The sequence below is a fragment of the Cebidichthys violaceus genome, unplaced genomic scaffold, assembly GCF_023349555.1.
Source record: "Cebidichthys violaceus isolate CVI_PGR_0920_01 unplaced genomic scaffold, fCebVio1.0.p SCAF_5, whole genome shotgun sequence".
NCBI classification, from domain to species: domain Eukaryota; kingdom Metazoa; phylum Chordata; class Actinopteri; order Perciformes; family Stichaeidae; genus Cebidichthys; species Cebidichthys violaceus.
The window spans coordinates 8,768,034-8,786,719 of NW_027176705.1; the positions used below are offsets into that span (position 1 = coordinate 8,768,034).

The 18,686-nt window shown below is 42.1% G+C and overlaps 2 protein-coding genes across 3 annotated transcripts in view; both read right to left on the reverse strand.

Moving 5' to 3' along the window:
• The window catches only part of furina (furin (paired basic amino acid cleaving enzyme) a), a 76,049-nt gene extending 74,581 nt beyond the window's left edge, over positions 1-1,468 (reverse strand). The window contains exon 1 of one of the 2 annotated variants that reach the window (XM_068731207.1): positions 1,204-1,468. The gene's annotated coding sequence lies outside the window, so the exon portion shown is untranslated. The other variant, XM_068731208.1, reaches the window with a different exon arrangement.
• Positions 1,469-3,224: 1,756 nt separating this feature from the next.
• LOC137887748 (stereocilin) lies at positions 3,225-18,664 on the reverse strand. The gene is made up of 29 exons (XM_068730932.1): positions 18,565-18,664; positions 17,328-18,455; positions 16,657-16,681; positions 15,983-16,562; positions 14,931-15,818; positions 14,778-14,840; positions 14,559-14,684; positions 14,165-14,331; positions 13,892-14,078; positions 13,469-13,581; positions 12,208-12,340; positions 11,928-12,110; positions 10,677-10,715; positions 10,424-10,600; positions 9,944-10,093; positions 8,588-8,646; positions 8,303-8,426; positions 8,073-8,155; positions 7,852-7,987; positions 7,170-7,372; positions 6,498-6,588; positions 6,222-6,393; positions 5,922-6,107; positions 5,492-5,649; positions 5,247-5,389; positions 4,671-4,819; positions 4,340-4,437; positions 3,538-3,685; positions 3,225-3,328 (listed from the first exon to the last, which is right to left on the reverse strand). The coding sequence occupies exons 1-29, from the start codon at positions 18,662-18,664 to the stop codon at positions 3,249-3,251; spliced, it is 5,889 nt and encodes a 1,962-aa protein (XP_068587033.1). The 3' UTR covers positions 3,225-3,248.
• Between the last annotated feature and the right edge of the window lie 22 nt (positions 18,665-18,686).

Below are 18,686 nucleotides of genomic sequence, written 5' to 3' on the forward strand. Positions count from 1 at the left end.
GCCTTGTTTGCATTTAGTACATCTAACCGCATGCAAAGAGGCTAAAACAACCTGGTTTTAGTGTGCATCCATAATGATCAACAGCTCCGGGTTGCATCACTGGAGAGGTACAATTACAGTGTTGGGCGTAGAAAGCGCGCGCGCGCGCGCACACACACACACACACACACACACACACACACACACACACACACACACACACACACACACACACACACACACACACACACACACACACACACACAACACAAGGAGGTCAGTGACACTAAAGAGCTGGAGCTCAGTTTCACTTGTGAAACGATGCTTTTCACAGAAAGTCAGTATTCATATCAATCAAGTTCCATCAGATAGAGAGGACAAACAAAACGGCGAGTCAGCTCAGTCTGACCCAAAAACATCAGCTGGGTTTCTGCACTGATTGCTCCCGATATCAAAGTTCAGTCCCGAGGGAATCCAAGTGCTTCTATAATAATAATAAAAGAATGCTGCTGCATGTGTAAACAACAAGGCGTGCTGTTGACTTTAAAATCACAGAGTTAATGTGGAGGAGACATTTACTGCAGTCAACAGGAAAACTTATCTCGCTCCGGCCTGTTTGTAACGCCAGACACTTTAATGCGTATGAGCTAAAGTTAAGAGGTTTAAATAACATCCGCTGATTGGAGCGAGCTAGCGGTCGGTTGACTCACCTCACGCGTTTAAAGTCCGTGACAACAACACAGAGTCATAATGTGGCGGCTTGGAGCTGATCCGATGAAGAAGATGACTCCTCGGCTTGACAAATGTGTCTGAAAGTGTCGTGATTAGCGAAAACTTGACACCGCTGGTAGGCTGACCTGCTCCGTCTCGCAGGTGCCTCCCCCTTTTCCTCCCCTCTCATCCACCCCTGGCGAACATTTCCGACCTCACATTTTACTACTCACTCCGACCGAGCAGTCTGTTTCTCTCTCCCTCGCAGGAACAACCATAGAAACCGGACGCGGCGCAGTAGACGTCACCTCGGCGTGAGTGAGATCCCCGTTCTTTCACGTACCAACTGACAGCCACCAGGATCGGTAAGACAACAGGGCGGTCCTGTCCTGTCCGGTATCAGAGTCCCGGTGGTACCAGAGGCAAACTCGCCGACCACGCAGCCCAAAACAAGTAAAAAAAAAAAAATACAAGCTCGTGCAAACGGGGAAACTTACAATCCGCTCAACTTACCAGCTTCCGTTTACATCCTGCTCGACCCGGCTCGTTGTTGTCTCTGACCGCGGTGTTAGAACCGACGACGGCACGGCGAAGCGACTGAAAAATTGATAGGAGAGAATTGCTGGTTATAAATGGTCATGATACCCCTCTGGTGTACCGCTGAGTGGTCCGTACAAGCCCCAGGAAATACGTCACGGCCGTGGACAAAGTGGAGACGGAGCAACACCTACTTACTGGCCAGCAGCGCTGCGACACCGCCACCTGCTGGTCACAAGCGGCACATCACCCTAATCCTCGTCGTGAGGCTGCCAACTGCCAAATAAAATGTTTATTCCCAGATTGACGGGTTGTTTTTATAGCAAATTCGCTTGATAGATGCCAAGTATGATGCCGGAAAATGCCATCTTCATTGACAAAACTGAAGTTGTTAGTAGGCTACACACAATAAATTAACATCTTTCTGAGGGCCAGATCACAACCTAAAATAGCCTTTAGGCATCTCTTGACCTCCAGACAGTCCTCTCTGCCGCTGTGCAGTGTGTATGTACCCTGTCACCTCCAGGTTTTCACCAAGCACAATGTAGACTATACATGGAAGCTTCATTATGTATTTCCCCAGCCCAACCAATGGCCTACTTCTATGCTGGTCCCAGGTGTATCAGACACTTTATGATCATTTTATTAAAGTTAACTTTATTCAGAAATATGCACCATATGGGCTGCCCCTGCGGCCAACCATGAACAGCAACGTCATGGTTCAAGTGTAGCCTGGGGACTCACGTCATTCTCTCTCTCTCTCTCTCTCTCTCTCTCTCTCTCTCTCTCTCTCTCTCTCTCTCTCTCTCTCTCTCTCTCTCTCTCTCTCTCTCCTCCATTTCCTGTTATCTCTCTACTGGAAAAAATACTGTAAGGGCATAAAGTTCTCAAAAAGAATTTATTTTTAAAATAAATATGCACCATGTGAGCACAATTACTGCCATAATGAATACTTATCAGAACTATACAACACAAGTCCACGAAATTAGCTAATACTACATACCTCCTTTATTGATATATACAAGGGGGTGTAAAGGGATAGTTGCTCCCTTTACCTGGTTGGTAATTTTCCTGCTGAGAATACCTGTGGTATCTGGATCCCATTTAAGAACCTTTCAAATTCTGGTTCATTCACCAAGCTTTTAAATTGTTGTTTTATAAACCATACAACATACAAAAGCACTTGAACATTACAGTTTCCTTTGTTGCCAGGAAGACGGGTTGCATGTTATTTGTTGTTTTGCTCATTAAAGTCCCAAACCTGAAAGCTTAAAAGTTTCATTATGTAGTTGTACCAGTTCAGTAATACTATTGCACAGAATGACTGTAATTATTACATTTTCTTCACTCATCTGGAATGCAGTACTGCACTCAAGAAATGGAAAATACCTGCATGCATAAGCGTCAGGAGGGATTAGTGTATCCTCAGACAGATACAGCAAGCTAGTCAATAAATCATTCTGGTATTAAATTGTACCCCTCACTATTAAGTCTTTCATGTCAACACATTTTTAATAATCATACTCATGTTCTCACATATGCCACACAATACATAAACTCTTATAGAAGTTTAAAAAGTTTATAATTGAGGAAACATACAGAAAGTATAAAAGATGCAGTCAGAGAGGACCAGTTTTGTACTTGAAATCCACAGCATTTCTGTAATTAAATTAACAAACTAGATGCTAGAAAGAAGAAGGTACCCATGGAGGTCACAGGTCCTGATGGTAGGCAGGTTATGTTACCAATGTTACAAGTAAAAGAAGGAAGAATTTAAAAGGTATTTTAAAACTAAAAACAGCTCTAAAAACAGGATATAATATATAGTTCAAGTACATACACTTATTAACATATTGTCAAGTTGACATAAAAGTGAAACATGTGCAGCAGAGCACAATCCAGAGCAATGTAAATTCAAGGACCAACGCACATGGGAACAGAACAGTTCAAAATATTTATTTGAAGTACAAATATGATGATACCAAGGGAGAGCAAGGGTTAATTACATACGTTCCAGCATGTTAAATGAGTTGCCACAACAAGAGGCACAGAGCCAGTGAGGATGTAGTAAAGCTGTCTGCTGCTGGAGCTGAGTTTCTCCCTGTGGAAGCAGACAAACTGAGCATTTATCATCACTTTATAAACACAACATAAAAATCAAATTGATGAGTGGTAACAAGACTATTACCATAATAAAAGTATATGCACTCATAAAACACACTACGATAAATAAAATAAATATAACTGCCTCATTATGAAGGAGGTTATTAAATGGACATTTCATCACCATCAATTTTTTTCAAGACTCACCTCTCAGCTCCAGCAGGACGTCTCCTTCATATCGAGCGAGTCCGACAGCGTGCCTTTGCTCCGTGTCCAGCTGAGCCCACTGCTCCTCAGTGACAGCCCACGCCTGCTCCGCACTCAGCCACGACATCTGAACTGCACTGAACACCACCTGACAGACGCACAGCAAACACACATACTAACTTACTCATACAGGACACTCTAAAAAAAATGTTTGACACTCTAAAAACATGTCTAAATGTTAAACACACACCACAATATTTAGGGTACACTGTTTTTATCAAAGACCGAATTCATAGTTTTAATTTATATAGATAGAAAAAATTAACAAGCACTACATCAATAGTGATTATTGTGAGAAAATACATGTATTGAAAAATATTATTTTATAATTTTCAGATAATCACAAAGCAGCAGATTGTATGGAGAAAAAAAATATATAAAATATCTGCTCATAGTTGTTGAAAGGTCTTTTTCATAGCCAACATTTTGACATGTCATAGTAGAAAAGGTATTACTAAGAACATTAACGATGGCTCTGTTCTATTCAAGTGCCCCAGTTAGTCATGACAGAGTGACAGTGAGCCAGCATACACAACAACAAGACCCTGAAACTAGGCAGCTAAATGGAATTCAGCTTTCATTAATTTTCTATTGATTCCTATCTTTTACAGTTTATGAGACTAGTAAAACTTAAATGTGATGTGAATTCAGCCAGATGTTCCCATGGTGCTACTCATAGATCATACTGAAGCGAAACGTTGCTCTGTAGGTTAACCTGAAACACGGCATAGTTGAAACTCACTGCCATCTTTTTTGGTGACATCAGGGCGATGGCTTCAGGGGTGATTCCCTCCACTTGTTCTTGTACCAGAGCTGACAGCACCAGGTCCTCCAAGCCCACTGGACAGAGACACAAACACTGTCTAGTCAGACAATTGATGATCCTCATATCAAATCACAGGAAGTGTAAAAGTTTTCCTCAACTTTTAAACCCTCAGGAATATTTTCAATTGCACCTATCCATCCAAAAGCTGTCGTTCTCTCCTCCCGCCCTCCTCACTCTTTGATGAAGAAAACGATTAAAAAAATGTTGATCACAAAAAGCCCTCCAGAGATATCATATTCTACTGTACCTGCCAGTGTCCCAATTTCGGTGAAAACCTCTGGTCCCCAAGCACTGACTGGACCAAAGGCCTCAGATCTGGAAAAACGGCTTGTCAACTCCTCCATCTGCTGCTCTGTGCATGGCAGGGAGGTCTCCCGCAGGAACAGGACAGCCACACTGCAGTGTGAGGAAAGTGATTTAGGACTTTATCTTCTTCTGGGGGTGAGCAAAATGTTTTATGTTGTGCTACTAATAAATGTGCACCAGCTTCCTGTTACTTCTGTTAGCAGGTGAATGTGGTGGATGTGAAATCAGTTAAACACTCTCTGAAACCTAAAACTAGGAGGATTGAATATGTTTTACCACTGCTACTAAGTACTGTGGGTTCAAAATGTACTTACTACCAGATTAGCAGTATCTGTCCCCTCTGGACTGTATATGTTCATCTTTGTTTATGCTCGTCTTTGGTTTGATGCAATTTACCTGTATTTTATATATGTCACAAAGAATTTGATGACGTATTGCTGAGTGTGAGCCTTCTTTTAACAACCGTTGTTTAGTGTTGTGTGCCAGAGACAGTTTATACTTCATGTATTTGACTGACCTGAGGTTGTAGGGGCTCAGTCTTTTGATTTCTGATGGATAGAGACCACACATCAGATGGCCAAATGTTGCCAGATCAACAGCTGTTAACTGCTCCACTTTCAGTTTGCGTTTCTGCATCATTCCGAAAATCACCGCTCTCATCTGTAAATAATAAAATAATTCAAAACACACGAATGGACATGTTTTTAGGAGGAGATTCTTTCATTCACTTGATGTTTTACATCAGAATGAAAAATTCAAAACCTTTTTAGGGCTCCAGCCTGTCAGTGTCCCCAGATGTGCCAACACACCCAGATCGGTGATACTGGCGTCCTGCAGGTCTCTTTCTCCCATCTCAGTCACCACAGGGCCCAGAGCCAGCACCTGATCCGCTCTCAGCTCTCTCACCGGACTGAAGGACTGGATTGAGTGAAGAACCAGAACATGTTTTAACCACAGATTATGTTGATGTAAAAACACTACATGTTTTACGCAGCTGTCCTTGTCTCTTAGAGTTGGAGATAATCAGCCATTTCTCAGACATCACAAATCAAAATGTATAAGGATGATGCATTTTTATTAAGAATTGTGTTGTAATGTTTAGATACATCGTGGGAACAAGATCTTAACTGCTGCACCACTTTGAGGATACATGATGATCTGGTCTGATACATTCTTAGCTTCCTGAGGTCTTTCACAGTTTTACTGACCTTCCTGAGTTTCAGCCACAGTGCTCGGCGCTGCTCAGAGCTCATTGAATGGTCCTGAGCGAAAACTTCAACGCACTGTTTCAGATCCTCCTGTGACATACGGCTGAGCTGAGTGGATGTCCAAGCTGATGGAAACGTCCCTCTGATGTCTGCACAGCTTGGAACTGGCACTGCTCAAAGAGACAGCAGTGAATTCAGCGCAATGATAGGAATGAAAACTGACACAAAGCATTACCCACATTATCACAACAGCACTACAAGTTACAATCAAATATTTTTTGAACCTTTTGCCCTCCTGCTCCGTGCTTTGACAATCCCTCGAATGAGACTCTGAGTCAGCCGTCTCTGACGATGCTGGTCCATACACTGAGTCACGCAGACTCCACCCACCACACTGTCCTCCCAGCAACTTTGACCCACCAGGACCTGCTCCACTGTGTCTTTATTCAACACTGTCTGCACAGAGGAAACACATATCATCATGCTATGCCTTAAGAAAGTGTAAAGTTAAGTGTAATGAAATTAATTATTTGCTTAGATTGATGCTTTTGTGTGCTTACCAGTGGGATGGAGTTTATCTGCTTTGTTGAGAGAGAAAACATCAGCCTGCCCAAATGTTCCACATCCCCAACTTGCCATTTGGATGGTTCCCTGACAAACAAGTACACAAAGCTTAACATTACTGCTGTTTTATGTAATCCGTGTCTTAATGCAAGCGTGTTTTCCTGTCCGGCATTTTATGTATTGTAGATTGCTATTCAACTCCTTTTATTCTACCACTCTACACTAACAGGTGCAGAAGGTGTTTTGTTCTCAATAACTTATTTATTTATGGTCTATGTGTGATGGATAACTTATCAATCATTACTTCCCTTAGGAATCATCACTGCCTGGTACGACATTCCCATCAGCCTCAGCTGTACTTAGTATTTAGCGCTAATCAGTGAATGGTAGCACGCAAACACGCCACACTTAGAAGGTGAACATGGTAAACATTACGCCAACTAAACATCAGTATTTTAACATTGTCATTGTTAGCATGTTGGCATACTGACATTAGCATTTAGCTTAATATGGTGATAACAGATTAAAGTTGTGTTCCTGTTGTTTTTGTGCAGCCAGTAAATTACTTTTTAGAAATAATGATGGAAATGAAGCTCTCAACATATTATTGACCCAGGTGTCACAACCACAATATGTCACCATTTCTCAGATGTTTTTTGTTTTTTTACCCGAGCAGGTCTTTTTGAGTGAGCAGCGCACTAATATCTCTCAGAGCCTCTTTAGGAAGGCAGAAACTTCTCATTTCCTCCAGCCGCAGAGCCAGTGCTCCTCTGTCCACCAGAGACAAACTGTCCCGGTCCAAGAAAGGCAGCAAAGGCCCCAGGAAATCCAGGGTGGTGCCATCAATCTCCCCCTCAGCCTGATAGGAGCCCTGCAGAGCATCGCATACAGTCAGGGATTCAACATTGATATGACTTCACTCATGTGAAAAGCTGTTAACTGGATGAAGCAAGTTATGTTCTGAATCTCTTTCTCCATCTGTTTCATTTGTTTGTGTGTGTGCTTAAGAAGCCTGAACCAATAAATGTAGGTTGTTTTTGTGCCCCATTAATGTGTTAATACAAATCAAATACATGAGTCACCATCACTGACGCAACCGCTGATACAATTTACCAGAAATAGCATCTCTGAGTTCCTGTTCTGAATGCTCATAGTGCTGGTTTATCATCTTAATAACCCCAAGGTTAACTTAGGATTTCTGTTTCTACTTAATGTTGTATATAAATTACATGCACCAACTGGTATCTGATGACATTTTTCTACCTGAATAAAGCAATGTGTCAAGTCCTGCACATCATGTAAGAATATGCAGTAAATGCAGTATTTGTATAGTTTATGTTGGTGTTTTACCAGCTCAGTTACAGCCTTCTCGGCTAAATTTGTCTGCTTGTAATGTGGCATTCTCAGGAAATCAGCAAAGTGTGCCTGAATGTGGTCCAGAATGGCCCTGAAGGATGCATTGGAGAGGTCCTCTATCATCGTCACGCTGGAAAAGAGCAGAGCAGAGGAGTAAATGTAGTTCACTTTGGATAAACTGTGAAATAGTTCACGTTTCGTAAGGAGATACTTACGGTAGAGTTGCAGCAAACCCAGGACTCAAAGCACTAAGGCTGATTTCAGGTTGTTCCCTCAATTCATCGACAATACATTTTCGCTGGGAACACAGCCAAAACACATCTGAACTTCTTAGAATGAAACATGATTTTGTATTTTGATATGGAAATATATAAACAAAAAACTAATAGATCTAGTATAAGAGACTATAAAGAGTTTGAGGAGTGCTAAAGTATTTGTTCCTCACCAGAGCAGGTCTTGTGCCTCCAGGCAGCTCACTAACAAACTGAAGCAGCTCTACAAAATCTGTATCGTTGCTCCAAAGCCTCAGAAAGTCACAACTCATCCCACTGGAAATATGACCCAGATCCCTATAAGTAAAGGAGAAGTTGTTATTTAAATTGTTTATTGAGTGAGTATCACACCTGAAATTGACTGAGACTTCTGAATCTTTCATTCTGTCTGCAGGTAAAATTATTTACTGATTAAGATCGTAGATCTGAATGCTCTGGTTCAATACATCCTTACTTACCTCACCATCTTGCTGGTAATGTTTTTAAATTTGTGGATCTTTTTGAACAAAAGCTGAGCCTGTCCAGATAAAAAAGAAATGGCGTCAGACCCAGTATTTGACAGAACATTTTAATCAAATAAGTTAAATCAATATGTAGTTTGGCAAAAGTGTGAGTATGATAACATACTGAGTATACTAGAAAAAGCAAAAAAGTTGCTTATGCTGTGTGAATCTGTTGATCCTGTTTCAGAGGATGTATTGAGTATCTATGAGTGAGTGCCTCACAGTTGTAATCCCATTAAAATAAAATTAATGTACAATGAAAAACAAACTTTTACAAGCCAGCTTTCAACTGGGTGAGTGTTCGATGCTTAAAGTTTTTGGGTGAAATATCACTTTAAGGATGTCAAGTGCAACACTTTGGTCCAGAGCAAGACATTTTCACAATGACTGTTCAAACTGCTGTGAAAGTTGATATTCCCGGTATTTGGCACCCTAGAAAGACCATCACCCTCCCTTAAAACCAGCATTAGGCTAAAACATTCATGTTTCCCAGAGGATGAACAGTATCCATTTTAAACACACCATAAACTTTCATTTTGTGCCACTCTCAGATCAAGACCGGAGTATTAAAACTTCTCAGAATTTAATTGGCAGATTAACAAGAGGTTGAGCATCAGACTCACTACTGGTAAAACTCTAAAGAATAGTAAAATTGTCACTGTATTGTTTAATCCATTCGACTGCAGTTCAACTCAGCTACAGACGGAAAAACTACTAGACCAGATGTGGAATACAACACTGGTGGTATATCACTGATACGACTGTACCACATTAGATACCATATCTTGTGTACAGTGGCATTCATTTCACACTATAATCTCACAAAATATTCCTCAAACTGACTATAAAAGGATTTTTATCAAAATTTGTATTGCACAAATAACACAGGGTGTAGAAGCATTTAACTTTAAGGTTATTCAAATACAATGTTTTTATATCAAGTGTCACAGTGCAGCTCCTGACCAAAAGGGCAATCTTTATTGATTTGACTGAGGTCTTGTTAGGCCAAGAACTGGAGGTGAAACACATTCTTTGCTGTGACAAAATCCCTTCAAGGTAGCCATTACTAATTTATGCTACACTCCTCCACACCATTGTACTACATCCAAACTAATTAGCTTGATGGCAGCTGATGCGTGTGGAGTATTAATATCCTGAAAGGCTCATCTGAAGCATATCCAATGAGTTGCAGATTAATGGGACCGAAGCTGGTAACATTTTCTTCTTTAGTTAGAGAACTGCCAACCTATTGTTGTCATATCAATGCAGTGTGAAGTAGCACACAAAGGTAGGTTAAAGGCAAATGTGCACCTGCTGTGGCGACCAGCGTATGTCTCTGTACAGGCTGACATCTCTCAGGATTGTTTCTCCATTTAAGGTTTCTGTCAGCTTCCTCAGAGGGATGAACGGTAATAGACAGTTTGCCTGCTGAGTGATGTTCTGCAAGTGTCTGTGCAGAGCCTGTTGACACACAAAAACACTGTAAATTTAAACTTAAAAACTTTAAAAGGCAACACAAATCAGATTGTACATATGTGGATGATATGAACACTCTCTGGAACCATTGTGCATGATTAGCATGGATACTACGTTAAATTGAATTAATGTATCTCAGGCCACAGTTTTTTGTTTTTACTCATTTCCCATTAAGTTGTATCTGTATAATGAAATATGATCCTATGCACCTCTATTGTGTCAATCTATTTATCATGTGACAACAAGGTGAGTCACAGCTAATTGCAAGGAGGGATGAAAAGATAAGAGAAGTGCCATTTGAAGACAGATAATAACCTCCTGCATTGCATTGTATAGCATGGCTCTTTGGCCGGGCTTCAGCTCAGTTAGCAACATCTTCCAGCACTGGCAGCGTTCAGCTTCACTGATCTCAGGCCAATGCAGGTCTTTGAGCACAGCAGGAGAGAGACCAGAGAGTAACGGCTTCAGTCTGCACAGTTTTTCCATGGTGAGCTGGCAGGAAGAGAAACACAGTGATGAAAGTGCAGTTGGCTGAAATTCAGCAAAAAACTATTTTGAAAATACTTACAGAGGTGTCCTTTGAAATCTTGAATAACATTTGAAAAGCCTGAGGAAAGTATTCGAAAGATTAACACACATGCATACAAAAATATACAACTGTTTCATATTTATATATTTTGGTCACATATTCAATCAATGTTTATCCTCTTCTTTTCTCTAGAAACTTGGAAGTTAATTAAGGCGAGACACCTCATGCAAAAACATTGTTTTTAACGCACTGGTCAATTCTGACATTTTGGGCTATTTTGCTTTCATAACATGTCTTCTTTCAGACTCGTGGAAACAGCACATCCATAGTACACATTTAGGTCATTATTTTACTACTTTGTTTATCTGTGTCTGTAGATTTTTGACCAAAAGTTCGCATTAGATAATCTCTCATTTGCATATTTAAACATACAAATTTCAGAAAACTTGTAAGACATAAAACTAATTGTCTTAATGTAAGTCTTGGTGATATCTATTCGTTCACTTTTAGTGTAATTTTACAAAACATATCTTTAAAGGATGTTTTCTCAAAACTCAGACTCCACTTCAGTAGCGCTTACATACACCAGACTTCAGTTTCATTCCTATCTATATATTGAAGGCTTGTAGGTTTTTTTTCATAAATCATTCATAATCTGATTTATAGAACTTTTTCTTCATAAAAACAAGGCAAATTTTTTTTTAATGTATTTGTTATAGCTGTTGACAGTGTTTTCTGATTTATGAGGTGATAAAAAAAAATCCCAAATTCCCTCTGTGAAAACCTTTGACCCTAATATGTCAACAAAATGAATCAAGCATTTTAAACTTGGCTTTATCCAATGTTCATATTTCTGTTCTGGAAATGTATGGTGATAAGCACATATTTAATAGCTAATGATAAGATAATGCCTCATTTGCATATTTAAACATTCATTTTCAGAAAACTTGTAATACAGAAATGAATTATCTAAATGTATGTCGCCAACTGGTAAAGTTTCATGGTGATATCTATTAGTAAATGTGTTGCCCTATTCAAATTAATTAAGAATCCCCTTAATTCTAGTTCAACGGTTATGACAAAAATTTCCACAGACTATTACACTCACGGCTAGTTTTTCTTTTTAGCGTTGCATCATAGTTGCATCTAGCAAACTTTGAAAGTTTAATAGAAATGCAATTAATCTTTATACATTTATGGCTTACTAATATCTACTATGGTAGCAATTAACAACTTCACCAACGATAAGAATGACAAGAAGTCACAAAGAAAAACAAATTCCCTGCTAACCTGTGCTGGAGAATATCTGTGTAATCCTGGTTGTGAGAGGATTTCCAGGAGTAGCTGTGAGGGGAGCGACAGCAGGAAGGAAGCTCCTAACTGAGGTAACAGACCGCTGAGGGCAGACAGCTCTGGGGGAGCCATGCTGCTGATGTTCAGGGTCTCGACAGCTGGTATCAACCAAGAGGACAGCTGTCCATGAAACACAATTAAACAGAGAAAGACATTCAGGATGTTAGTGGTTTGAAGCAGATTTTCTGCAAAAGACTAAATAACATGTGCTGCTTACCCTGCCACTGGTACTGATGAACCCCTTTGACATGCACTGAGCCAGCTGCTGCCAGAGAGCCAAGGACACGGCTGAGTCCTGAAGAAATGAACCCAGTTCCACGGGATCCAGGTAACACGCAAGGACCCCTAACCTGCAAAACCACATTTGCTGTCACTTTTGTCTCTTTTTGGGGCATTCTTTCCTTTATTGAATAGTAGACAGAGAATGAGGGGAGAGAGATATGAGGTACTTGTCCATATACAGTACCTTATATAGCCCCACACATGGGCTATATAACAGCTCCGCTGTCACAAGGACAGATACAGGAGAACATTCCTGCCCACTGCAATAAGACTTTACAATAAATCACCTCTGGCCAAATCATCCACAAGACTATAACACTGCTACACTGTTGTTTGTTTGCTACTGGTTAATCTTTGCACTACTGTTTAGTTAGTTAATTTAATACTATACTAGTTTATTGTATATACTGTGCATTTTTTATATTCATATTTATTTATTTTTTACTGTTACTTTAATTGGTTAAGTATATTTTTTGCTGCTGTAACGAACAAATTTCCCCTTGCGGGATGAATAAAGTATATCTATCTATCTAACTATGACCTAACTCACTGATGCCAATCTTGGATGTCAAGAAATAGTCTCTGAGTAACCTGAGGGATCATGTCAACAGGGAACAAAATCTATCTCAAGTCTATCAAACATGAGATGATTAACTGACTGATAAGCCCCCTCAAAAGAACAGGCCCCTCCCGAGGGTCTGGGAGCTGTTTCTTTTTTAAAAAGGGCTCAAACCCGCACTGGGCTAGCCTCCTCCTCAAACGGTCTGGGGGCGACCCAAAGCTGGACTGATCAGTCTTTAGAAAAAAATATTGTAATTTATGTAATTTGCCCTCATTTATGTACTTTCTTTTGTTTTTTTTCTTTCATTTCAAAAGGCTCAGGCACACACACACACACACACACACACACACACACACACACACCGTTCTCCCATACACTGACTATATGATGTTTGCTGGCTTGTATCTCACTGTTCTTGTCATCCTCTTGTTGTTATGTCTATGTATTGTCTCTTGTCTTGCAATAAATAAATACAAAAAAAAAAAAATCAACATCGACTGCAGGACTTAAACTCTGAATATGAACCATCACTGTGGAAACATATTGGAGTGCTGTCCATCAGATGACTCACCTTTGAGTGTCTTAAGTGATCATAAAGACAAACATACATACACACAAAGTATCTGGGTCCCACCTCGGTACGTTATCGCTGGTCAGATTCTTATTGCTGAAGAGGGTTCGGAGCACATGGCGCCCCCTTACACCATCCAGACTGCCGTTGCCTAGCAACTCTACCAGAGGAGTAAGCTAAAGGAGACAACAGATAGAATGTTAAAACAAGGAAGAACAAAATGTAAGGCAGTGTTTCTTCAAAATCTCACATAAGAGTTTATCTGGGTTGTGATTCAGTCATCTTTTATACTCATAAATCCATTCTATGGTCCTTGTGTCCTGTATGGAAGCATCTGTTTCTCTATATATTTATTTAGATTTTGTCTTTATTTTGTCACCTGTATAAATATAAGAACCACAGTGAATGGCTTTACTAATCAGCTGACCTTGTCTGAGATTACTAACGTCTGTGAAAGAGTTACAGCAGTTATGTAAAGATTTTTACCTGTTGTGATGTCAGTTGCTGAAAATGACTGACTGGCAGGTAAGGCAGAAGCGGAAGGATGGAAATGAGAAAGTATGGTGGCCATGTAGAGACATCACCCACCACACTCGACTGCAGGAGTCTTTTTACAAAGGCCTTTTTCTGCAGTGACTTCATCTCTGAGCTGTGGTCACGAATGGCTGTCAACCTAAAGAGTAACTCAGAAGCGGTTAGCATCAGGACGGTAAGATATATCAAAACTAAACGCAACTGTTTCTTGTGTCGGTGACTCACACGCTGTCGTTGACTATCAGGGAGGCTGGGAAGCTCATGATGTCAGAGACAGACATGAAGGGGATGAACTGAGACAGGTCCACAAACAATTCTGGGGTCACCCGGGGGAACTTATGGATGAAAGCAGCAGTCATTGTTTCCATGGCTTGCAACTCTTTTTGAGATGCCTGACAGAGAAAACAAAAGAGCGGGACAGAAAGTGATTGTATTCAATGTGGCCCTCTTTAACTATGCATGGGCTGTGACATAGATTCAAATAAAATAGATACAGCACAAGAGAGCGCAATAGAGTAGAACTGTAGTCAACAGAGGGATTTAACCCTGCACAATTAGCTTAATATAAAATGTCAATAATAGTCCACTCAGTGTTTAGTTTTGGAGTTTGAAAACAAACCTGGCCGGTTTCAACTTGTAGCTGGTCCCAACTTTGATGCATATGCGAGAGAAATCTCTTGACAGCTTCTTTTTCAGCAGACATAACTAGAGTGCGAATGCTGTCTCTTGGCATCTGAAGGTACTCCTGGTGAGATAAAGTGAATCACCTAAATATAAAGTTCAGTGAACTGATCTGTTGTTGAAGTTTACATTTGAATGTAGCTGCACGGGCCACTACCTGCAGCAGAAACCTCAGAGCAGATGAGTTGTCGTCCCGCTGGATGAGGTCCCACAAGACAGGCTGATGTAACAGCAAAAACAAGTTATTCACTCTTTGCATAGTGTGTGTGAGAGTGTGTTTGTGTGTGAGTGTGTCAGTCGGCTATCTTACACTGAAGCAGCTCAGTAGATCCTCTTTTAGAGTGACGTTCTGCTCTCTGCGGAGGAAGACTCCGACGGTGTGCAGGACACTCATGGAGGCTTCTGGTTGCAGTGTGGCCCAGGAAGTGTTGTCAAGGAGACTGGAGAGGAGGATAGCCTGACCCAAACCTTGTCTCGCCTCTCTTTCCCCCTCATCCAGGCCCGAAGAGAGGCCCACCATGAAGTCCAGGACTCGCAACACGTATCCCAGCGCCACTAAAAACCCTTCACGCTCCCCTCCCTCAACCTCACACACACTCAGCTTGTGTAGAGCTTCCACCAGCAGTGGAGCCGGGTCCACACACAGCTGCGATGTGTCAAACTCATACGGAGCCGGGAGCATGTCAAAAAACCTCTGCAGGAGGCACTTCCTGCCCTCCAGTTCTGCCTGCAGATCAGCACAGAAATCAGCAAACTGAGGCATTGTTCTCAACAGCTGATTGAAGAGTGTGGCATTCAGACAAATGTACTCTCTCAGTCCATGTGTCTGCTCACAGAGCTCCAGGAGGGTGGAGTTGGTGAAATGATGCACAGCCCACGCCCTGTAATGACAAGTCTCATCAACGGTGTCAACATGGGAGAAGTTGTGGATTTTGGAGCAGTACGCCGCGGCCCAGCTGCCCTCTGGCAGGGTCTGGTGCGAGTCAGGGGACTGTCTCCCACACACAGCTGAGATCAGGATGGAGTTGTTGGGCAGGAAGCAATGCCTGAAAGCCTGGGCACTGAGCAACCTGTTGCCCAACTGGGCCACACAGCTCTCATCGAGTACCGGACTTTCTATCGCCTCACCTGTCAGCTGCACGCACAGGTTGTCTATACTTGTCAGGTTAAAAAAATGGTAGTCCTTTGTCACTGCAGCCTGCAAATATTTAAGTTAGAATAAGTAAAAATTAAGTAGAAGGAAAAGTTAAAAACAAGCAATGCACAAGTACTTATATACACAGCATGTCCTCAGTACGCCTTAATGCCACAGATATTTAGCAAAAAGTTAACAGAAAACACATCAAAAAATGTATTTATTACCTGTTGTGCTCTCCGCAGCCAGAAAGAGGAGTTGGCACAGACCGTGTTGTTGAATTCATGAGCGAAGAACTCGCTGCAGACATGAACCCAAAGGAAGTCCTCCTCAGCAGCAGACAGGTACCAAGCTGCATCAGAGCACGTGGCATGCAGGTCGAGCCCCATCTGGGCCTCAGCAGGATTAACTGACCCGTTCTCCCCTTCAAACAGTTTACAGTAGAGGAACACAGTGAAGTTGGAGACGCCTGTCAAGCCTGGGATGGATTCATTACACGCTGCCTCCAGGATTTCTATAGAGGTGGAGTACTCAATCTCTCTCTGCTGGTTGAAGCTCTCTCTCGTTCTCCCTGCTTGTGGCTGGTTTAGCTGGGAGGGATGAGGTGTGGTAGAGAGGTCATGAAGGTGTTTTTGTTTGGAGATTGTTCGTGCAGAGGGGCCTTTTTTTGGAGATGATTGAGCCGGTGTCAGTCGTGATCTTAGTTCATCTGCTTCAGTGGGGGGGCAGGACAGGAATGGGAGTGAGCTTGGGAGACCCCGGGAGCCCAAAGCCTGAGTGTTCCACGTCACGTTATGTCTGATCCCCCTACATGTGACAAAACAAATGTGAATCTGTTTTTGCTAATAGTTTACTGTCATTTATGTGCACTGCAATCATATAGTAATTTAAAGTGACTTACCATAAGATCAGTTGTCTAAGGTCACCTTAAAAAAGACAAATGAAAAGCAAACATTAACAGAAAATCAAAGGGAAAGAGTGGTGGAAAAAGCAACTGCTTCTGCAGCACACAACCATGTCTGGTGTACAGTGCAGCTCAGCTAACAATGCCCAAGATATAATGTTACTGGCATCAATGAGAGGATAAAGAGATTAGCTGGGCTAACAACAGATGCTTTCACCGGCCAGGATGATTATAAAGATTTTAAAGCAGTGTCAGTCACTGTCACTGTCTCTCCTGTAGCTTTCAGGTGAAACCAGGGCCAAACTTATGAGGCTATTAGCAAGGGGTTTTCTTCTGTGAATGACAGTAAATACACTCTAAACTCTGCATGATTTACTTCTAAACGTAAAACACGTTTGAATTGACATGTTATTTAGTTAATAGCACTCTATCTTTTCTCAGACTAAACCTCTGAAGCAAAGCTTTAAATGTATGAGTGTAACACACAGCAGCATCTGTCATGTGAACTATAACTGAAGGATGCTCTTTCATAATTAGCTAATTATTCTGTAACAAACAACACTTAATGATGCCTGTTTTTGTGTGCGTAGCCAAGTTTTTAACTCTGCTTTTTGTCTAATTTCAACGAACTATTACCTCTTATGAAGCCAACTGCTCCACATACTCACCAACTGAGCATCGGCCTCGAGCATTGGGCTGTGGTACATCCACCAGGCTGGTGACATCATCAAGCAGCGCCATGGTAACTCGTGACACTTTCTTCCTCAGGTTACCGTAGACAGAACTGCCCACCCTGTGCAGGAGGCCGCTCCTCAGCCCATCCAAACTCTGCACCAGAGCTAAATTTTTCTGTGCCAAGTGGCCACCTCGCTCTCCTCCACCTGAACGTGATAACGCCTGCAGCAGGAAGCTTTGCATGGAGTCTGGATCATCCTCAGTGGTCATCGCATCTTCCAGAGATGCATTTCCAGACAACCCATCCTGCCTCATGGCCTCAGGAGGCAAGCTGAAGAGCTTTAAACGTTCAAATGCACTTGAGCTCCTACTGTGTTCAGCACCTTCCCCTGCTGGGTGCAAACTGACAACAGGCTTCCAGCTGCGTGTTTCTAGGAAACGCAGCAGCTGCTGAAGCCAGCTTACACTGAAGGTACAGTCGCTACGACCCTTTAGAGCACAGATGAAGCCCTGCAGGCCTGCACTGGCCTGACCATAGGTCCCGCTGAGCAGAGCCTGAAGTGCAGCTTCAAACACAGCGCTCACTGTCCTCCAGTTCTGAGATAAGAAAGTCAAGAGAGGCCTGTAGGACTGACGCTCTGACAGACTGATCAGGCTCTGCAGAAGCCCCAGAAGCCAGTCCCAGTGAGGGCTTCCCCTCAGGGACAAAAACCAGTCCTGCACTCTAATGCTGGGTCGGGGTGGGACCCGGCCGTTCCACTGGTTCAGTGCAGCACTCCCTTCAGACTGGAGGAAGTAATGCAGCACTTTCTCCCACAGCTGATCCTCGTCCGTCGGTGCCTCCTCCAGCTCAGCGCCCATCTCTTGGAGGTACAGAGAGATGTTGTAGAGGAAGCCCGAGAGACGGTGCCTGTCAATTGGCTTGTTTAATGAAGGCAGGTTCTTGTTGGGAAGTACACCAAGTGTTTTTAGGCTCCCCATGATATTCCTCACCCATGGGAGCACCGACTGTTCCTTGTGTGGTTCTGGAGGCGCTTTCTGAGAATTCCAGCCATTTCCTGTACTCCATTTTGAAATGATCTCCTTAAGAATGGCGTCTCTCTGGTCCCCTTTACCACCTCCTGAAAGAGTCCCATAAGAGACAGCTAGAGCTAGCATTATGTATTAAACACATGTATTAGTAAACACACAAATATTGCATTTAGTGAAACGTTTTGATGGTTCACTCACCTGTCTTCTCAGGGGATCCTTGTCCCAGTAAAACAACACAAACGATGATGCTTGTGAATCTAAGAGTGGCCATCCCTGGCCCTTTCTCTGCCATCTTCATCTCATGGCAGCATGCACAGTGA